The sequence below is a fragment of the Mauremys mutica genome, chromosome 7 (assembly GCF_020497125.1).
Source record: "Mauremys mutica isolate MM-2020 ecotype Southern chromosome 7, ASM2049712v1, whole genome shotgun sequence".
Classification (NCBI taxonomy): domain Eukaryota; kingdom Metazoa; phylum Chordata; order Testudines; family Geoemydidae; genus Mauremys; species Mauremys mutica.
The window spans coordinates 18,642,693-18,662,470 of NC_059078.1; the positions used below are offsets into that span (position 1 = coordinate 18,642,693).

General features: G+C 41.6%; 1 protein-coding gene across 12 annotated transcripts in view; it reads right to left on the minus strand.

The window, feature by feature from the left end:
• The window catches only part of TMCC1 (transmembrane and coiled-coil domain family 1), a 198,283-nt gene that overhangs the window by 33,124 nt on the left and 145,381 nt on the right, over positions 1 to 19,778 (minus strand). The window contains exon 1 of one of the 12 annotated variants that reach the window (XM_045024686.1): positions 16,840 to 16,951. The exons of 9 other annotated variants lie outside the window; for them this stretch is intronic. In XM_045024686.1, the coding sequence (XP_044880621.1) occupies positions 16,840 to 16,908 (69 nt within the window). In that variant the 5' untranslated portion in view covers positions 16,909 to 16,951. Of the gene's footprint in view, positions 1 to 861; positions 940 to 5,485; positions 5,522 to 16,839; positions 16,952 to 19,778 lie in introns of those variants that run through there. 2 more of the 12 variants (XM_045024690.1, XM_045024687.1) reach the window with 2 other exon arrangements.

The following is a 19,778-nucleotide window of genomic DNA, read 5'->3' on the forward strand; positions in this document are numbered from 1 at the left end:
TGCCTCTCACGAGAACTGATTGCTCTTAAAGAAAATGATGGGTATAGGCAATAAGTGGGATTAGATATATATGCTTCAAACACAACACTAGCCACTGCTTAATATGTGCATCTTGTATTTAGGGACTGGTAATAAATTCAAGGAAAATATCCCCTCCTCCCCCGCATGGTAAAACCAAAATGTCAGGCTCCTGTGTTTCTCCTCCCTCCCTCTGTACACTGGAGTCACAGCAGATCAGAGAACCACCGGCAAGAACTTGTATACATTTTTCATAGAAGATCAGAATCCCAACCCCCACTATAGGTTTCTCATAAATGTAAGTGGGGAATAGGTCTTGCTGTAACACACTTTTGTGGAGGGGGCAATTCCTGGCTACACTGCTTATAAAGGCCAAAGAATTACCCATTTGTTTGTGAAGGTCACCAGGCACTCTGAGAAGCCAGATGCCAATTTCTTTGGCTCGTGTCAGATATGATTCTGCAATATGTCCTCCTGGAAATGCCTTTTACACAGCTGAAAAAGCAAAGCATGCATTTGTATTTAAAGATATGCCTGATCAAAATACCCCCCTGTGATATTGAGCTGCTTTTACTAGCCCTAGGTTTCATCCTTCGTCGTACTATGCAAGCACATATTTGAGCTTGATTATAAATTGAAACACTCACTCAGACAGAGGCCTTTTCCATACTTTCCAGCTTCCAAGACGAATAAAACTAGATATATAAAAATAAGACCACAGAAATATAACAGTCAAGCCTGGAGGAAAACACGGTTTCCTGTAAATGAGGTCATGTGCTACTGTACTGGAGATTTAAATAAAACAGCCAAATAGGATGCACTGATGTTCCGTGATCTTCTCACCTTCACCGGCTCGCAGAAGTGCTTGTCGCAGCACATACAGGTACAGCAGCACCACATAAACATCACCGCATGGCCAATCTGCAAAGTCCTCCTCAGTGCTAGGTACTGCTTGGACAGTCTCCCACACTGACTACACTGCTCCCTACATCTGAGAGACAGAGGGCTCTGGACACTTGCTTTATAAACAGAAAGCCTTTGCCAAAACAAGCATCACTGTGTGCAGACCTCCAATGCTGCTGATGCAAACGGTTACACTCAGCACTCACGCACAGTATATGCCTCTCTCCTCCGGCCCCACTGGGAGCATTTTGTTTACATACAAAAGCATCAGGACTGTTAGATTTAAAGCTACAGGACATTCAATTCTATATTAGTTATACTACACTATATTTTATTTCTGCAGCACTCTCAAAAACACTGAGAAAGATAACAAACGGACAGTGTAATAAAGTAAAAACATCAGCTGACAAGATAACAACTGGTGTCCCTGAGGGAGCGCAAAATATTGGGTTTACAAGAAAATTCTGAGATAGGATTAAAAAAATACCCCCAAATACCCACCCACACTGCACACCCCATTAAATCTCAGCTGAAACAATTTTCAGCAGATTAGTTTGACAGCACACCACAAAGAATCTCTGGTCTGAAGGTAACATGGTCTGGTGCAGGGGTTCTCAAACGTCATTGCACCGCGACCCCTTTCTAACAAAAGTTACTACACAACCAGTGGGGGGAAATGAAGCCTGAGCCTGCCCAAGCCCAGCCACCCTGGGCAGGGGGCAAAGCCTAAGCCCAAGGGCTTCAGCCCCAAGTCGGGGGCCTGTAAACTGAGCCCCACCACCCAGGGCTGAAGCCCTCAGGCTTTGGCTTTGACCCCGGGCGGTGGGGCTCGGGCTTTGGCAAGTCTAATGCCAGCCCTGGTGACCCCACTTTGGGGTCCCGACCCACAGTTTGAGAACTGCTGGACTAGTGGGCCAAGCACAGAGCAGGAGGAAAGAACTGAGTTCTAATCCTGGCCCTGTCATTGATGCAGAGCAAACTTTGTCAAGTCACTTAATCACTGTACACCTCAGTTCCTCCGTCTGCTAAAGGGGATGCTTCATATCCCCTCACACCATTCCCTGTTATAGTATTTCCCCACCCTCCGCCATTTTCTTCCTCCAGACCTCACACTAACTTCATCTTTATTAAAAAAAACCCCTTTTTCCTTTCTTGATCTTTGCATCTCCATTTCGTGATTGCTCCCCAGCCCAGTCTGTTACTTAGCCTGCTACTTACTGCTGGGAGTGGGAGGCTCATATTAGTGGCTCTATGAGGTTGAGAGACAAGCTGTTGAGCCTGAGCTGTGTACAGTGATAGACTAACCGAGCGTGGTCAGTGACCTGCTAAAGAGCCCACGGTCCTGTATGTGCTAATGGCTCCTGACTCCAGCTGTATTAGGGAAAGTGGGTTACAAGAGATTGCCTCTGCTTTAGCCACAGCAGCATATTTGCAATCAGAGTGGATTCGAGGACACACAGCTTTTCCCAACTCTCTTGCTTCTCTTTTCTGCTCCTTATCCTCTGGACTACTCCGCTGAGCCGCAGATACCCTCATGCGTTATACAAGCGTGGAGTGTATTAGCCAAGCTAAAACACAACTTTGCGCTTTTCCCCTTACGCTGTGTTGTAAAATCCATGCGATTCTTTGTGCCGTGAAGAAAATCTACAATTAGTTTATAAAAATGAGACTCAACAACCCAGCTAAGGGGCAAATTCTAGAACAGCCCAGCATATGAGCAATGAGAAGGAAAACATTACATGGGGAAAAATTAACTTTCAGCTTTCAACTGAGGGAAAGAGGAATTAAAAAAAAGGTTTGGACGTGTTCTCTTAATGCACGTTTATTTTATTTGAGATGGTACTACTAGACCAGCTCTCCGGGGACGGAGCACCAAGTGCCTGAAGGGGGACAGAGACCGAAAGAGTGGTTAGGGTGGCAACAGCAGGAAGTTTGTTGAAATTCAGAGAGAAAAACAGACTATTGTTTTAAAGAAGTTAAAAGGTACTTCAGCTTCACAGAAGCTGCTGTAAAATAAGTTCTCAGGTTGAAAGCTTATCTCGCATGTATTCCTCATTTTGAGTCAGAAAAAATGGGGACACTGAGCAAAATAAATTAGTAGGCATCCAAAGCAATAGTATGTTATAGGCCACCTATTTCAAGCCCAGACTCAGAATGGGTGGTTCAACACAGAGTAGTTGAGCACCAAACCTCTTTGTGTGTGCAAAGGTAGGCATGCAAGACTGGAGGCTTTCTGGACACCCAGTTCTTGCAAACTCCTGGATGAAAAGCCTCTTCATTATTACATTTCTGTTTGGTGAAAGTTCAAGATGACCTCAGAAAGAATTCCTATCAAGCTTTCAAACAACGGTGTCTGTGTCCAAGTCCTGCAGTGCTTCTGTATATTGAACTTAATGCAAGAATTTCCTTATATTGAATGATATACACGATAGCAGGTACTTGGACAACAGGTGAGCTCTGTTGCTCAAACACTTTTCAGAAAGTTTAGATGTAAAACTTCAAATTTCTACTTCTGCCTTGCCACCAAGTCACCTTAAATGTGGCTAAAAAAACCATGATCTCCAGTGAGAATAAATATGATTAATAGAGAAATGCGACTTGGGCCTGGTCTACCTATAGTGTTTACTCTAGGTTAACTATTTAAGTTGGGGGAGGGTTATTTTTCTATTGAATAGTTAAACTGATATAATGCCCAATTGTGGATGCATTCATATCAGTATTTACTGGTATCGCTATTATTCCCCCTTTCTGAAGGAATAGCTACCCCTTTTGTATACAACGCCATTGACTCCTAGAAGTTGTTTATACCATGCAAAAACCAACTGGTTGGAACACTGAGTGAATAACACTTGTACAGCATTGTGTGTCTACATACAGCTGCAGTCTTGGGTGTTTTACAAGTGCTGATTGCAACACTAGGAAGCAGATCTTTACCATAGATTAGCTGCCAATTTTGGTTGGATGTATTCCTGGAGATTTCATCATGACATAACCTTTAATTAAAGATTAATCTTAAATTCTTGGAGACTCCAGGCCAATCCTTGGCAACCCTACTGTAGGTCTGGTTGTGCAGCACAGTCTACAATGGTTTCGCCTAGTCTGAACAGGTTGAAACAATTATTGAAGCTGCACTACTTCAGCTGGTTGCTCTCACCTCATTCTACACTGCATTGCCACAAAGCTCCTCCTTCCAGCAACAGTGCAGAGGAGCTTCAGTAGTCAAATAATTGAAAGGAGTGTCATTTACTATACATTTATACAGCACCTAGCAGAATAAGGAACCAACCTTGCTGGGTCTAGGCATGACCATGATAAAAATGTTAAACAGTAATAAGAAAGGTTGCCATCAAAATGGTTTCAAGAATAGAAGATGTAAGAATAATTTAATGGAATTGATGTTCTTATTACAGTTTCCTTGCTTAGTTTGGAAAAGCTCCGATATCTTTAGTCAGGTTGTTCAAAATAAAAGATCACCAGGGATACGAGACGCTGAGACACTCTGATCACTAGAAAGCACTGCTCTAAGAAGTGAAATACAGCATTTAACCTAGGGCTTTCCTATATGGCACCAGCAAACGCACTTGAGGATGCGATTTGTAAAGCACACTAACATGCTGTCCTCTAATTGCCTTGTGTAGACCCTACTGGCACAGGTTTCAAACAGGACTACGTTACTGCAAACAAGGTACCTTTAGTGAGCACCAGAAGGGTCCACATGGCATCAGCAGAGAAATTTAAGACTCAAACCCTCTGCACCATGTAAACAAGCCCTTAGAGAAGGGATCCTAGGAAAGCTGTGGGAAAACAAGTTAGTATTCTAGCCAACACAATCTACTCACTCGCTCTTTACCAGATTATGACACTATTTTTCTCATCTGCAAAAAAAGCTCATCTGAGGCATGTGTGAGAATAATTTTACAAAGCTGCAATCCACAGTATTCTCCCAGTAGTTTGAGTAAGTTTAGGATTCCTCCCTCTCTTCAGCTGTGTTACAGGACAACTGAGAATATGAATCAATTCAAAGACATCTAGTCCCAGTTTTAAAGCTGGTACAAGGGCAGATGCTATCACCACTGTTGTGTACTTAGTATCAAACACAAACAACAAGTTCAGTGAAAATTACATAGTTTAACTTTTGAAATGAAAACAATGTCTGGGTTAGAAGAAGTTATAAAATTCTTTCAGCAAAGACATTTCTTAAATGGAACTTCATTAGTAAAACAAATTTCATTAAAACATATAGATATAGATATATAGAAAGACAGATGTGATGAAATGACAACTGTGAGAGGATTCACCCTCTCCCTGTTCAGTCTCTTGGTAGCATCTCAGTTTACATCAGTAGTTTTTCCTTACAGGGGGAACAAGAAAAAGATCAATCTTGCTGGGTAACATCCTAGTTCAGATAGCAGTGGAATCCCTATGGAGTAGACTCACCATAATGAAGCAACAAAAAATGCAAACAACCCCCAAACCCTCTCTTCAATAGTCCCTATCATCATGGTATCAGAGTCTTCCTAAACTTTACAGAACATTAAGACTATTGCAAAATTAATCAACCTACCAGGCTCAGTATCACCTCCATTAAGAAAATCAGTCACATTCCCCATTCAAGGTGAGGGCATGTTTCTTCTTTAAGTTTTGTTAGTTATGCTTCCGAATCTCAGCCACACCGCATTGAGGTTCAATGGCATTAAGAATGGATTTCTACCTTCACAAATGTACTGAAACATCTTTATAAAAATGCTAAGAAACAAGTCTTCGTTATAAACAAAATTGAAAAGGTTCTTTCCACTCACTGACAAGATGTGAGGCTGTACGTATGGACTGCCAGGTTACATCTGCAATGAATTCTCTAGTGCTTCACTGCCGATTGTCATGTTCCCCCCCCACCCCCACCTCTTCTCTCTTGCCTTTGTTCTCAATATGAAGCCATGTACAGTGGAAGACACTGCTTGCAGCAGTTTAACTACTTCAGCAGAAGCCAGATGACTTGATCAAGCCTCCAACTAATGTCAGGGACACGAATGTTTCATGCGTCCTAGCCAAAAACAGAAAAAGCCTAATCAACGAATACATAGCTTCTGCAATGCTAGGGAGGAGATCATTCAGAAGGTCTTGTGACAAAAACACTTAGGTTAAAAAGCCCAGCTTGAGTGTAGTTCTTGTATACTCCAAAAGGCCTCTTCTTTCCCCTCCTCCTCCTCAGAGTTCTGTTCCGGCTAGTGAGTCCCTAATTGAATTAGGGACTCAGGAGGCCCAAAGAAGAGTTGCTGTCTTTGTCTGCCTGCAGCATTTCGTCTGAGCTGAAGTCACTTAGTGGAACTGAAAGTGGAGGGAGGAAAAGTGGAGGCTGAGAAAACAAAGCACATGAATTTTGATGCGGCTTAAAAACTTTTGAGATTAGATGCTCATATGACTACAGTAACAAGAGGTGGCCTCTTTCCAGGGCTGCTTGAACCCAATTAGTTTAGAAAAGCGGGATAGAGGCTAGAGTACTGCATGTGCTGGAAGCTGGCTGTTGCCAAAAATTAAATAATGTAAAAATCAAGTAGCAGCAAGAGGCGAAGGGAACACTTCAGAGCTGAGTTAAACTCGTAAGCTTTATTGTGCATTTCCCCAAAGTGATGCTTAACATGTGAAATAAGACCTATTTAGACAGCAATTTTTCAAGAATCCAGAGCACTTTGCACATCTGTATATAGCACCATAGGTGATGCTCTGATACTTTCAGGCCATGTCTACACTATTGACCTTACAGCAACACAACTGTACCGATGCAGCTGCGCTGCTGTAAGATTGCTTGTGTAGCTGCTCTATGCTGACAGGAGAGAGCTCTCTCGTTGACATAACCCAACCACCTTCACAAGTGGCGGTAGCTATGTCGGCAGGAAAAGGTCTCCTGTTGACATACTTGTGCTTCTGTTGGTGTAACCTAAGTCACTCAGGGGTGTGTTTTTTCACACCCCGAATGACAGAAGTTGTACCAACAAAAGTGGTAATGTAGACATGGCCTTAGTGACATAAAAACTAGAAACAAGATCACCAGTCATCAAAGTGCAGTAACAGTTTACCAGCACACAATGCATAAATAAAGTTGGAATAGTAACAGAAAGTTAAGACAACCATTACGGGAAAACACACTGAAGCAGCAGAGGAATTTAGGGAGAATAATTACCAGTGATGGAACCTGGCCAACATACACACTGACAGAACATCCCTAATTCTTGCTACAAGTGCCACTAAGTCTTCAGTAAACAAGTGGTGAGGAGCTCAGGTTTACATCTCATTTGAAAACCAGCACTTCCAGCCAGTGGCATCGTACCAGCTAAAACCACCTAGAGGCACTGATTCAGGAGTAAGGGAAGTCCAACTTTTAGGGTATGCCTACACTTAAAATTATGGTGTCACTGTAGCATGGGTAGACATATGGATGCTAGCTTTAATCTAGTGAGTGCACATAACAGTGAAGATGTGGTGGCATGGACTCCAGCACAGGCCAGCAACCTGAGTACGTACCCAGAATCTCCGGTGGACTTGTATTGGGGGCAACTACCCCACCCTGAAGCCCGTGTTGCTTTGTCTTCACTACTATTGTTACTCATGCTACAATGAATTATACTCAACACCACCAACTTCTGTACTTAAGCGCATGCTAGAGTTCTCTCATTCAAGTACTGAACTGACCCTGTTTGGCCTGTGAGGTCTTATGGGATTATAACAGAGATGGTGTGGCTGCAGTCATATGATAAATTATTCAGAGCGAAGAATTAACTGGTTCATTGCTGAACACAAATGCAACCTCTGTATAGATGTAGTGTGTGACTTGTCAGTGTTGCAGGTGACTTTCTCTCATGTACCTGGTCTGCTAGACATCACTCCAGAAGTTAAATCCTGAAATAGTTAAGGCAAATTTCTGTAGAGAAAGTTATATTCAGAAATTTACTAATTTATTAGACAGTCTTTGTCCTAGTTAAATTTCAACTTATACTGCTGTTTTTAATGCTTGTTTAATCAAGATTCCCTAATTAGGCCTTTCACTACTTTAATTTGAAACAACTGCATGTAAAGACATAGGGACTCTAGGTACAATCTACAAGCAGGAGGAGACAAATGGAAAAAAGAATGAAATGAAAAAAGAAAAGACAAATGGAAAAAACCCAACTCATGGCCCAATGCCAAAGCAGCATTCTTTTTAGAAACCATCACAGCTCCTCCAGCATGTGCATGAGAAATTGGTTTGCTCCACTTAGTTCAAAGCTATATACTGGTACAAGAGAAAGGGAAACTGGTTAAGGGAGCACTACAGGCTGGGTGAATTCCAACCATGGTAAACTGCAAATTACTGATCTATGTCACAATAAATACACAGTTCCTCTTCTCCAATATTGAAAGCTATATCAAAATCAATTTTTTGTTAAACACAAGACACCCAGTTAGGAAATTTTTACTGTATACGAGACACCAATACAGAGAAAGTGAACACATGCAAAACTGTACGTGCACAAGTGGAGGCTGAGGTGCCACAGAAGACTAAGATGTAAGCACTAATATAAACCAGTGTTTCCTGAACAGTGGGTCAAAGGTTCTAGATAGGTGGCCATATCCTGGCCAGATTAACCCATCCCTGAGCCCTGGCTAGGGAGGGTGAGGGGGAAGACAGCACAAGCATGTGTCTGTCTGTTTTGAAGAGTGAGGCTGCCCCACGCTCATCCTGCAGTGGCAGCTCCAGTCCTGCAAAGTTGGGCCTGATTCTCTGATCCTGGCATCGTGACCTGGTACAGAGTTGCAGCACCATGCAGGTTTAGTCCATCTGCCTCCACACTGGGTCAGGATTAGGACTGTAGTACTGTGGTAGAGGTGTACATATATAATGGTGGATCGCAAAAAAAAATGGACAAAATGCAATTGGTAAAAAGTTTGGGAACCACTGCTGTAAGCCATAAGACACAGCCAAAAATTTTCAAGTGTAGAGGAAGAGGATTCCTGTATTATAGTTTATGTCTATCATATCAAAATAAATTTGCATAAGAACCTCTAATTTATTTTAAAAAAAGAGGTAGCTGGGAATCAAGTTAAGTGTACCAAGGAAAAGTCTCCAGCTGTGATTATTCTGAAAAGCGGCCGTGTAACATGAACACAGCTTGCAGATTCAGATGTCTAACTATGGGATCAAACTGTCCTTACGCAGCTGTTTCTAAAAGTCTCAAACAGTATTACTTCAAACAGAGGTACTTACTCCACACATTAGTATTTATGTCCTAAGATTTTTGTACATACACACAAAATATGGCTGCTACAGCTTTCAGAACATGCAACCCCTCGAAAAATGTATTATGTAACTGCACAAGATGAAAGAACAGATGCAGATGGATGGAGCAAAGTCGCTCTCCAAAGGAAGCATGGTCTTTGAGGAAACATGCACGACTACCTATTCTGCACAGAAAGTTCCAGGAAATGAACAACATTCAGCAGCTGTGAAAGGTTGAAGGGACACCAGTGAGTTAAGATTGAGACAGAGAGAATGTGTGAGAGTCATGGATCCACAGGATCTGTATTATGTCCCTTGGAGGAACTCCTTCTGTGAGACAGACCCCCAAGGGGTCCCAATCTTCCTTAAGGGTAGGCCCCATGGCCTTAATGCCTCCGAGACTGAGACTCTAGGCTCCAGCACTCTGATTTCATGCAGGGAGCTTTGACCAATGAGATAGACTCTTGGTCAGGCTTTTATGCCCTTCAGGGACCAATGCTCCATATCAAGTATTTGCAGTGATACCAGCAGCCTTTTCAAAACAGTAGGATTTCTTAGCCAACTGTAAGGACAGCCTTGCAAAGTCCTTAGTTTAGCATAACCTTTAGAGATAGTCCATTCAGGCCCCGTAAGTGCAATCAGCCAGCCAAGGCCTTCTGGGCCCTCTCCTTCCAGCTTGTCAGTTCAAGGTGATGGTCCTATGTGTCTTCAAAGGGCTGCCCTTGTGTCAGCCATCTGCCACCTTTCCCCTTTGTTGATTGTTTGATCCTTGGGCTTTTCATTGTCTCTCTGGAGCCCCTGTTGATTTGTCAGTTTTGACCAGTTCTTTAAATGATCCATTCATTCCACTCCAGTTGGTTGGATGAGACACACCCCTCCTGTCTTCTGCTCTGCTCCAATAGCAGGTTTAACCCTTTTGCACCACTGAGTAGCAATGTAAAGTACAGAGGGAAACTGACGCACACAGGATTCATAAAAATATTACAGAAAATTCCCAGTCATAGCGTAGGTTAATGAATTAATGAAGCATGTGTTCAGAGTGATTCTGAACATTAGATCTTTTCAGATTCAAAGCGGATCATGCTTAACGAAAGTTGAGAGGATGTCATTTGAGACTCAAGAAAATCCCATCCCACTCCCTTCATACAGAGAAGTAATACAAAGTTAATATTAATACCACTCTCTTTCCTCTAATTTTTAAAAGAGACGTTCCCTATAGTTGGAAGTGACACTGGAGGTCTAATTTGAGCCAAAATGTAAAATAAGGTTTTAAAAGAACTAAACCCAAAGAGGATTCCTTTAAAAAAAACAAACCAACCAACCTTAATTCCAGTTGAAAGTTTTTGTTTTTTTTCCAGACAAACACGTTTCTCTCACTGTAACTCAAACATTGTGGCTTCTGCTACTGCACGAGAACGTGAATGTGAAATTCACCAGAAACTAGTTTGTTCAAACTGAAAGAGTGCAAAAAACCACCCATAAAGTGAAAAGTAAATTAGATGTTTTAACCATTTAAAGTGGTCTTCGTAACAGAAAAAGTTTTAGATGTATAATATTAAATATGACAGTATTCCCTGGAAGTATAAATTCATTACACTTTGTTTCCTGGTGACATAAAAGAAAAAACGTAACCCTTGTTCTTTATAGATAAAGATTCCCCCCATAAATCTCAGATTGAGAAGTCAGTGGAACCTGCTAGATATTTCACATTTTTAAAAAACAGGTAACTTCTATAGGAGCCTAAATATGGACTTATGTGTTAGGCTTGTATTTTTGAAAACCTTGGTCCTAGCTCTTTTGTGCTGCTCACAAGCAGGGACTGTCTAAATTTGTGTCTTTACAGTATTGAGTATATTGCTAATGTCCATGCTTAATAAATTATACCCAAATGAAACAATGACTATTCATTACCTACTGGTGTATACCTGAACTATGCAATATAAGCATTCATCTGATCCATTTGCAGTGTAAAGACAGCACAATCACCACAAACTTTGTTTCTTGTTTTTCAATTTTCTTATCAAATTATTTTCAGTTTTATCGAATTTGCTTTTTCTCTGAATACAACAAAGGATGGCCAGCTCTGCTACTGCGTATGGAGTGCAAAGCCTTAAAAGAAAGCTCAGTTCTAGTTCAGTGAACCCTGTTAGACTTCAACTGGGTTTGCCAAATTCTTGACACAAAATCAACTTACTTTCAGGGGTGCAAAAGGAAAACTGTTTTTAAATCCTCAAGAATGCATCGCAGTACTGATAAGTTCAAAAATCAAAAGTTTCAACTGCCTTTAGATTAAAACAAGGATTCTCCCACTCCCAGTCACTTAATCCCAGTAAAGACAAAGATTTACTATATTTTATACAAGAGTCCATCCAGAGCCACCCACACTAGAGTGCACTCAAAGATAATCGGAGCTTCAAAAAACAGGTTTAAGCATGGACAACCACCAATGATGAAAAGAGGCATTTTGTTTTTCTTATCCAAAGGATGGCATCTATAATAGCGCAGCATCCCTCAAAATCTGTACTATGTTAGCAATGAGTGAGAGCCACATGGGACAGGAACCCAATATACAAAACTCATGCACTTGCATCCTCCCTCATTCCTGTTGGAGACTGGGAACAGCAGTTCAAATCTATGGCCTTGTCTAATGGACAGTTGGGCCCTTTGGTACCATTTGCATGCAGGAGATACGAATATCTGCTCTGATACTAGGAAGGAAGGTGACCAGGTAGATAATTGGATCTCATTTGTTGGAGCTAATATTTTAATGCACAGAGGTTTGGGGCCAAAAGTATCCTCTCTTCATGCTTCAGGAGTCTCTCTCATTATTCGTTTAAAATAATTTGTCACTGTCTAGAAAAGGATTTGGGGGAGGGGAGGCAGAGAGAGAAGGATACACATTCCATAGCTTTATGCTTTGGAACTTATTCATTGGACCAATAAAAGGGATAACTGTAGTAAAAATGATGCTTTTTTTTTAAAGGGACACGCCGCTATTATTTCTCACTGAAGTAGATTATGGGATATGATCCTTGTAACATGATGTCTAATGCACTTGGAAATACTTCTATATGTGCATGTAAAACGTATAGGAATTACTAAAGCCCCTAAGAATGAACTGAAAAGCCAGGAAGAGGACAGGATAGGAAGTAAGGGTTCTGTGGTCCCCTACCTCAACTGACAGTCCAGTGAGTTTTATTTCTGATCTCCCTCAGTGATATTGATATCTTACATTGTCTCAGGGCAGACAAAGAACCATGAGATCAGGTCTTGGCAGGTAAATGAAGGAGAAAATGGAGTTTTGTTTTAAAACGTACAGTATTTGCAATCTGAAAATCTGTTTCTGCAATACTGAATATTAAATATTGGTTTGAAAACAGATTTAGCTAAACTTCTACAAACCATGTATGGACACACTTACAGCAGTTTAGCTTGCACATGTTAATTTACCGATGCAAGCTAAACCTATATAAGGAGCATCCACACAGCATTTTGCACTGGTTTATATAAAACAACCAAAACTATATGGGCTTGGCTTTCCAAAACTGGGGTTATTCACAGGAAATCGTACAAACAGGACAGTTGCTTGCCTTTCTTTTCTAAGAGGCAGAAGGGGCCTGTATGCTACAGGTTGCCGAAAGTAAGCAAGCAGCAGCAACAATCAACTCTATATACATTATAATTGCTTGTATTACAATAATGATTAAAGGCCTTAATCAGGACTGAGGCCCCACTGTGCTATGTACAAACATAACCATTCTGAAGACCTTACACTGTAAAAAGAAAAGTTGCACACAAATTAACCAAAAAGGCACCTAATGGTTGCTGTGCCTATTGAAACCAATCACACAGATTAGTCACTCGCCATCTGACATCTCACTTTGCAGGGAACAGATAAGAACAAACAAAGCTTTCCTCTCAAAAGGTCTTTTGATTTAAACTTCAACAAGCCCTGATGTAGCTGCCTGATTGTACAGGATACTGTGAATGGCAAAGGAATAAATGGGTTTGTCCCCTTTCTATTTCTTTATGATATATAAAGAAGGCATAACATTAGAAGTATCAAGAATATCATTTCTGATCTCCTGTGGTTTTGCTGGAGGATTCAAAGACTGTGAATGTGCATTATGAGCCTACCCAGCCCACAACTAATGAAGAGATGGAGATGCTGAATCTTTTCTCCTACATGGCACTTGAGCTAAATAGTTTAAAACTTTTCAATTAGCTTCTATCTGAATAAAAATTACTCACTTATTTGCATAGTATCTCTGATGTCATAGCCCTACTGGTTTTTCAGTTAGTCACAGAATCCAAGAGAAAACAAGAGATATTTCTAGTTTAAAAAGTAAAACAAACTTTTTCTGGAGAAAACCCTCCAGGGCTTGTTATTTTTATTTTTTTTTAAAGCATCTTGCACATTTTTAAAAACTCACAAACCACGTGATCTTTAAAGGGATTCTATCAAGACTGGAAGGACCAGGATCTGATCATTTTGGCTTCTCAGAAATATTTGCAAAGTCAATTTGTTTGTCTTCCAAAATAAATATTTAAAAGCCACTGCAACTCAACATCAAACCCATGTATAAGATGAGAAACACAATTTTGCTAAAAACCAGATTTTAGGTTCAAGCTTCGAAGATGTTATTTACAAACAACTGAAGGGGAAAGTATATTAAAATGATTAAAAATGCCACAATTGGGTTTTTTGAAATGAACGCTTTTTAAATACACAGGACACAAGCTGAACCACAGTACTGCACTAGTGCTAGTGACAGAACATCTGATGGACAGTTACTATCATACTTTACAATGAACACAGATTACTGAGAGTTAAATAGCCACAAGAATGCCTACAGTAACTACAGCTCTGACAGCCCACAAAGGGTTAACAATCATAAACCCAATTACTCACAGCATCTATAATCTCAGTGATACCAGATATCTTGTAAAATGCTTTGTTTAATCATGCGGTAATTAGCAAGTTTTTACACTGTCGCAAGAGGACTAATCACCAAGATCTGGTCTTGACCCACATAACCCCCCAAACACAAAGATGACAGTCTGTTTCCATGCTTACTGTAACCCAGAAAGGCTGCAGAGGCTTAAAAACAAGCCCCCTTAACTTCCCACTGGCATATATGTGAGTTAGGAAACAGCATGCAAGAAATAATCAAGTTATTACGTAGACTTTCAAATGGTGGAGTTTTGGTCTGGAGAACTTTAAATTAAACATGCACATTATTTAATATTTACCTTCTAATCTAAGCTCAGACATCTAGGGTTCTCACTATATCAGAGACTTTCTCCTTGAACTTTATCTAGATGGACATTCATAGTCAACTCCATCTGTCTTTTAAGGATTTCATGGGCTTGCTTCGCCTAGTCATTTGTCCCAGTCTCTTCACCCCATTAACCCCCATATGAAACCCTTTTTCCACTAATCTTCAAAGTTTTTAAATATAATTATGGTTATTCTCATATATGGAACCTGTCCCTTCTTCCTGTACAGACTCCCATAAACTGTTTTCTTATTTGGTTTGTGTGATCTTAGCAAGGTGTTCCTATTGCATTTTAGTGTTTTTAATAATTAGTTTAGTTTGAGTCACTGTGCAGCATCCTGAATATCAAGGGAGTGAAGGAGGGTATTTTATTAACAAATTCCAGTCCCAGATGTTTAAATAATAAGGTACACCCAACTTTCCACTTTCAAACTACAGAATGTGGTTATGGTTATAAATAGCCAGTAGAGGGCTCCCTGTACCAAGTTAAGAGAATAAAGTTTGTGTAAAGAGGCAGATAATTTTAGGCCCTGTCTATACTAGGGAATTTTTCAAATATTCCTTATCATTGCTAACAGTTCAACTTTCCCAGTGTTAGCAAAATTGGGAGTACCACCATAACTCACTGCTGATCATGTTTTAGACATATTCTGAGCAGGGTTTATGCCAGGGGTGAGCAAACTTTTTGGCCCAAGGGCCACATCTGGGTATGGAAATTATATGGTGGGCCACGAATGGTCATGAAATTGGGGGTTGGGGTGTGGGAAGGGGTGAGGGCTCCGGCTGGGGTTGCGGGCTCTGGGGTGGGGCTGGGGATGAGTGCTCCGGGGTGCAGGAGGAGGATCACAGTTGGGGCACAGGAGGTGGTCAGGGATGCAGGCTCTGCATGGCGCTTACCTCAAGCAGCTCCCAGAAGCAGCAGCATGTCCCTCTTCTGGCTCCTATGCGGAGGTGTAGCACTGGACGGGTGGCTCTGCACGCTGCCTTGTCCGCAGGCGCCACCCCTGCAGCTCCCATTGGCCACGGTTCCCAGGCAACGGAAGCTGCGGGGGCGGCGCTTGGGGCGGGCGCAGTGTGCGGACTGCAGAGCCCCCTGGCTGCCCCTACATGTAGGAGCTGGAGGGGGGAACATGCTGCTGCTTCGGGGAGCCGCGCGGAGCAGGGCAAGACCCCGATCCCGCTCCCCGACAGGAGTGCTGGAGCTAGGCAAGCCCCAGACCCCTCTCCCCAGTGAGAGTTCGATTAAAACGTCTGATGGGTGGGACGTGGCCCAGTTTGCCCACCCCTGGTTTATGCCATGATGCTTCAGAATGCTGGCAGCCAGTTTAAATAAGGGATGTCCGATGTGGCAGATAGCCAGTGGAGCTGAACCAGTATTAGCAAAGGCAAGACGTTTTTGAAAAACTCCTCTAGTATAGACAGGGCTGGGGTTGTGAAGGTACTGATTACTACACAGGATGTGGGAGATACATCACTAGTGCTGCTTAAGTTCTGTTTCAGACACACAATTACAGTGTTTTCATACAAGTAATGTATATAGGCATAATGCAGAATGGCATTTGGTTACAGTACAAAGGAGTCTTTCACTGTGACCTTTCAGTTCTAGTTTCAGGGTTCAATACCAATCCAAAAGGCAGCTGAGGTTTGGGAACTTGCTCTATTTGGGGCTGGAAATGGGCCTGTTTGTTCAATAACTTCTTTGCTCAAACATTCCCAACAGGCCGAAATAGACAACAAAAGATCAGGGTGAGTGGTAGAAGGAGGAGGATTCAGTGACCTGCAATCCCTACTACCGCCAGTGTTTTTAGGGGTGGTCAAGGTAAACCCATTAGAGAGGCTTGGCAAGGTAAACCCATTCTCCTTCATTATAACCAAATCCCGCTTCAGAAGTAATGGGATCCACCAGCTCACCATGTTTCAGAGGCTGTACTGAACTTGCTACCTCCACAGCAATGAAAAAGTCAAGAGAACATGAATAGAGCTAAAATCATGCCTTCCTCAGAGAGATTTGCAACTCCAGCAAGAGGCTGCAAAATGACCACTTTAGAGCTGTTGCTGGTTGTCTCCGAAGCCTGCTATTAAAAGGTAAATACAAACTGCAGAGTTCGGCAATTGCCAGGTGGAAAAAAGGTAGCGCTTCAAGAAAGGGGCTGAAGGTTACGACTGAAAACCATTCTGAGATTTCCTAGGAGACACAGCCTAGTGCTATATGCCTTCAAGCCACACAGCTGCCCTTTATTTTATTATGATCTTAATGTTGATACTAAGCAGACAGTGGTTCTCTCTTCAGACAGGTTTGTCTGTTACTGCTGGAACCTACAATACACCCACTTTCTATAATTTTGTGGGCTAAATTCCATTAGCTGGAATGAGGCATCTCAAAATTACCTTATGTTTCTCCAGACTTGAGGCCTCATACCCACTGTCAGTACTCAGGGTTTGTCTTGGGCTGTGCATAGCTGGTGACTGAGTCCACCCTCACCACAATCAACTTTTCAACTGCCATGGAACCTTCTGGGTTCTTTCCCTTTCCTTCTAGCTAAACAGCTCCTCGGAGTGAACTGGTATCTCCTAAGAAATCTAATGACTCTTTACTGACCAGAGTGAAAAGGCAATGTTCAAATTTGTTCCCTTCCCATACCCAAACTAGTTTCTGCAGTTCATAATGGAATCACTATCAAATTTCTAGATCCCAGTTCAATGTTAACAATTTTTATGTCATTTATCTTTTACAACTGTCTGTTGGCAACATAAAAATCTCTATCCCTTTTGGATATTATTTGGATTTTATTCCCCACTCTGCAGTTAACTAGCTTTGTGAATTTGGGAAATCACTTCACCTCCCTCCTCCCTGTGTTTTAGTTTACTCATCTGTAAAATGGAAATAATAAAATCCTCTTGTAAAGTGCATGGAAATCTGTGAGTGTGTAGCAATATATAACTGAATTTTATTGTTAATCAGGATAATGGCCAATCATCACAGGTCACTTATCTAACATTTGGGGTCTGATCCCCTCCCCTTCTTCTGTATGCATTATACTATTACTTTCTTAATAGCTAATTAATCCCTCCAGTTCAAAGACAAAGTGCCCCATTAATCATTTCAGATTAGACACTGCATAGAAAAGATGAGACTGTTCACTCCAGGAGTTTCTAATCAATGAACTGTAATCTCTATACTCATAGGCTTCCTCCAATGTGTTTCTTCATACACTACGTAAGTGGGCTAATTGGCCAAGTGAATTGAGGCCCTACACTCAACTTGATGACATTTCTTTGTATGTAATATAATGTTTGAATAGTGCATCCAATCAACTCCACAATTTTAGGGACTTGGTCTAGACATCAGTGGGCAGAATCATATTGATTTTGCTGAAAATAGGAAAACTAGAAGGGAGAGACATGCTGAGTCCCAGCCTTTGGTTAGCAGACTCAGCAGCTTCAACCAGGTCTGTAACTGCATATAGATCAAAGACTCAGCTGATGAAACCATTAACACCTTCCACCATAACATCCCCTAGCTCAGCTCTGCCCATCATCCCAAGAGCCTTTAAAATGTTGACACCTCTAAATAGCCTATCTTTGAGTCAGAAAAAAGAAATAAGGGGAAGGGGGGAGGGAGGAGAGGGAGACAGAAAACCCCTGGTGTACACAATGAGAGCCGCCTGCAGAAGCAATGAAGTGTGTAACCTTCTAATTCTAGTATCAGGAGGTAGCAGTGTTAGTCTGTATCCACAAAAACAACAAGGAATCCAGTGGCACCTTAAAGACTAACAGGTTTATTTGGGCATAAGCTTTCGTGGGTAAAAAAACCTCACTTCTTCAGCCCTGCACGTCCCAAATTCCCCCCAACCACTCTTCTCAGCCCATTGCCCCCTCCCACCTACTCCCTATTCCCCCCAAGGCAACCACCTCACCTTACATCTGCGTCTTCTCCAGGGTCCAGGCACCTTATTAGGGGAGCTACACCTGCACGGCTCCACTAATTAGGTGGGTGGCCCTTCATTCTTTTGTGTGTGGCCAGCGAGGTGCGCACCTTAGAGGGAACTATCTGGGACCACCTGAATGGAGCTCGCGGACCACCTCTTCTCTAAGACAAGGAAGCAAAAATCACCCTACAATCAATTAAAGCTCCTGGGCTGTGTGCAGTGTAGCTTACATTCATGAATACTACTCAGACTTGCTTAAAAGTAAGCAATAATTAGAGAATTTTCTAATAAAGTAAAAATAAAAGACGCTCCCAGAAAGTCTCTCATGATTTCCAAAGGAGTTCCAAGTTGCTGCCAAAGATTATGGAGCCAGAATTCCCATGCAAAGCATCAGTACACAGTTTATTTTTTTCTGCTGCACTAGTTAATGTTCACCTGACTTGTTTTATCAACAATGGACTGGGCTAGAAACACCGTGTAAATGAAAATCTGAAGCAACTGATAATTTTGTTAGATATACAGAATAATGTTGGTACCTGCAGAGCAAATCTCTACAAAAATACTACCAGCAGAAAGACTAATGAAACCTTTACGTCAGCAAATAATTTTCACATTAACCAAGTCCATTTGCCAGAGTTGCTCACTGTAATTAAACATTTGATTATTAGTTGCTAATAACTTCATCCCAGTCTAAAAAGGATCTACTATCTGCTGTAAATTAGCCATGAATGAATCATCTAGAAAGACTCCATTACCTCAGATTACAAAAACCAAGCATGTGAATGTAAACTATGAACTAGGACACTGATTGCACAGAGAATATCAGAAAAATTTTGTTGCTGTTGCAAAACTTCAGAGATAGTGTTCAGTGCTAAGTATTGATCAGAATTTCTTTACATGCCAGTGTTTGGATTATGGAATAGGCTGTCAAAGTCAGTGACTGGCACACAGCAATTTCTTTTTACATTTTTCTTTAAAAAATATTAAGAATAATTTGCAAGAAATCACTGCTGAATTAATCCCCACTGTGGCATAATTGCTAAACTCAGGGCTGGTCTACACTGGGAATTTACATTGGCATAGATACATCTCGCAGGCATGGAAAAAAATCAACACCCCCCAAGAGATGTAACTATGCCAACCTAACCTCTGGTGTAGATAGCGCTAGGCTGGTGGAAGAATTCTTCTGTAGACACAACTACCCTTCCCGGGAGATGGATTACCTATGCCGACAGGAGAACAGCTAGCTGTGCCACCGTAGCAGTGTAAGTGTAGACCTGGCACCATGAAGTGAGGGTCTTATCCCAGAAGCATATGAAGTTGCACCTGACTAACATGGACAAAAGCCTCTGATAAAATTGGACAATAAGATCAGCTGTTACCAGCGATCTGTTAAAA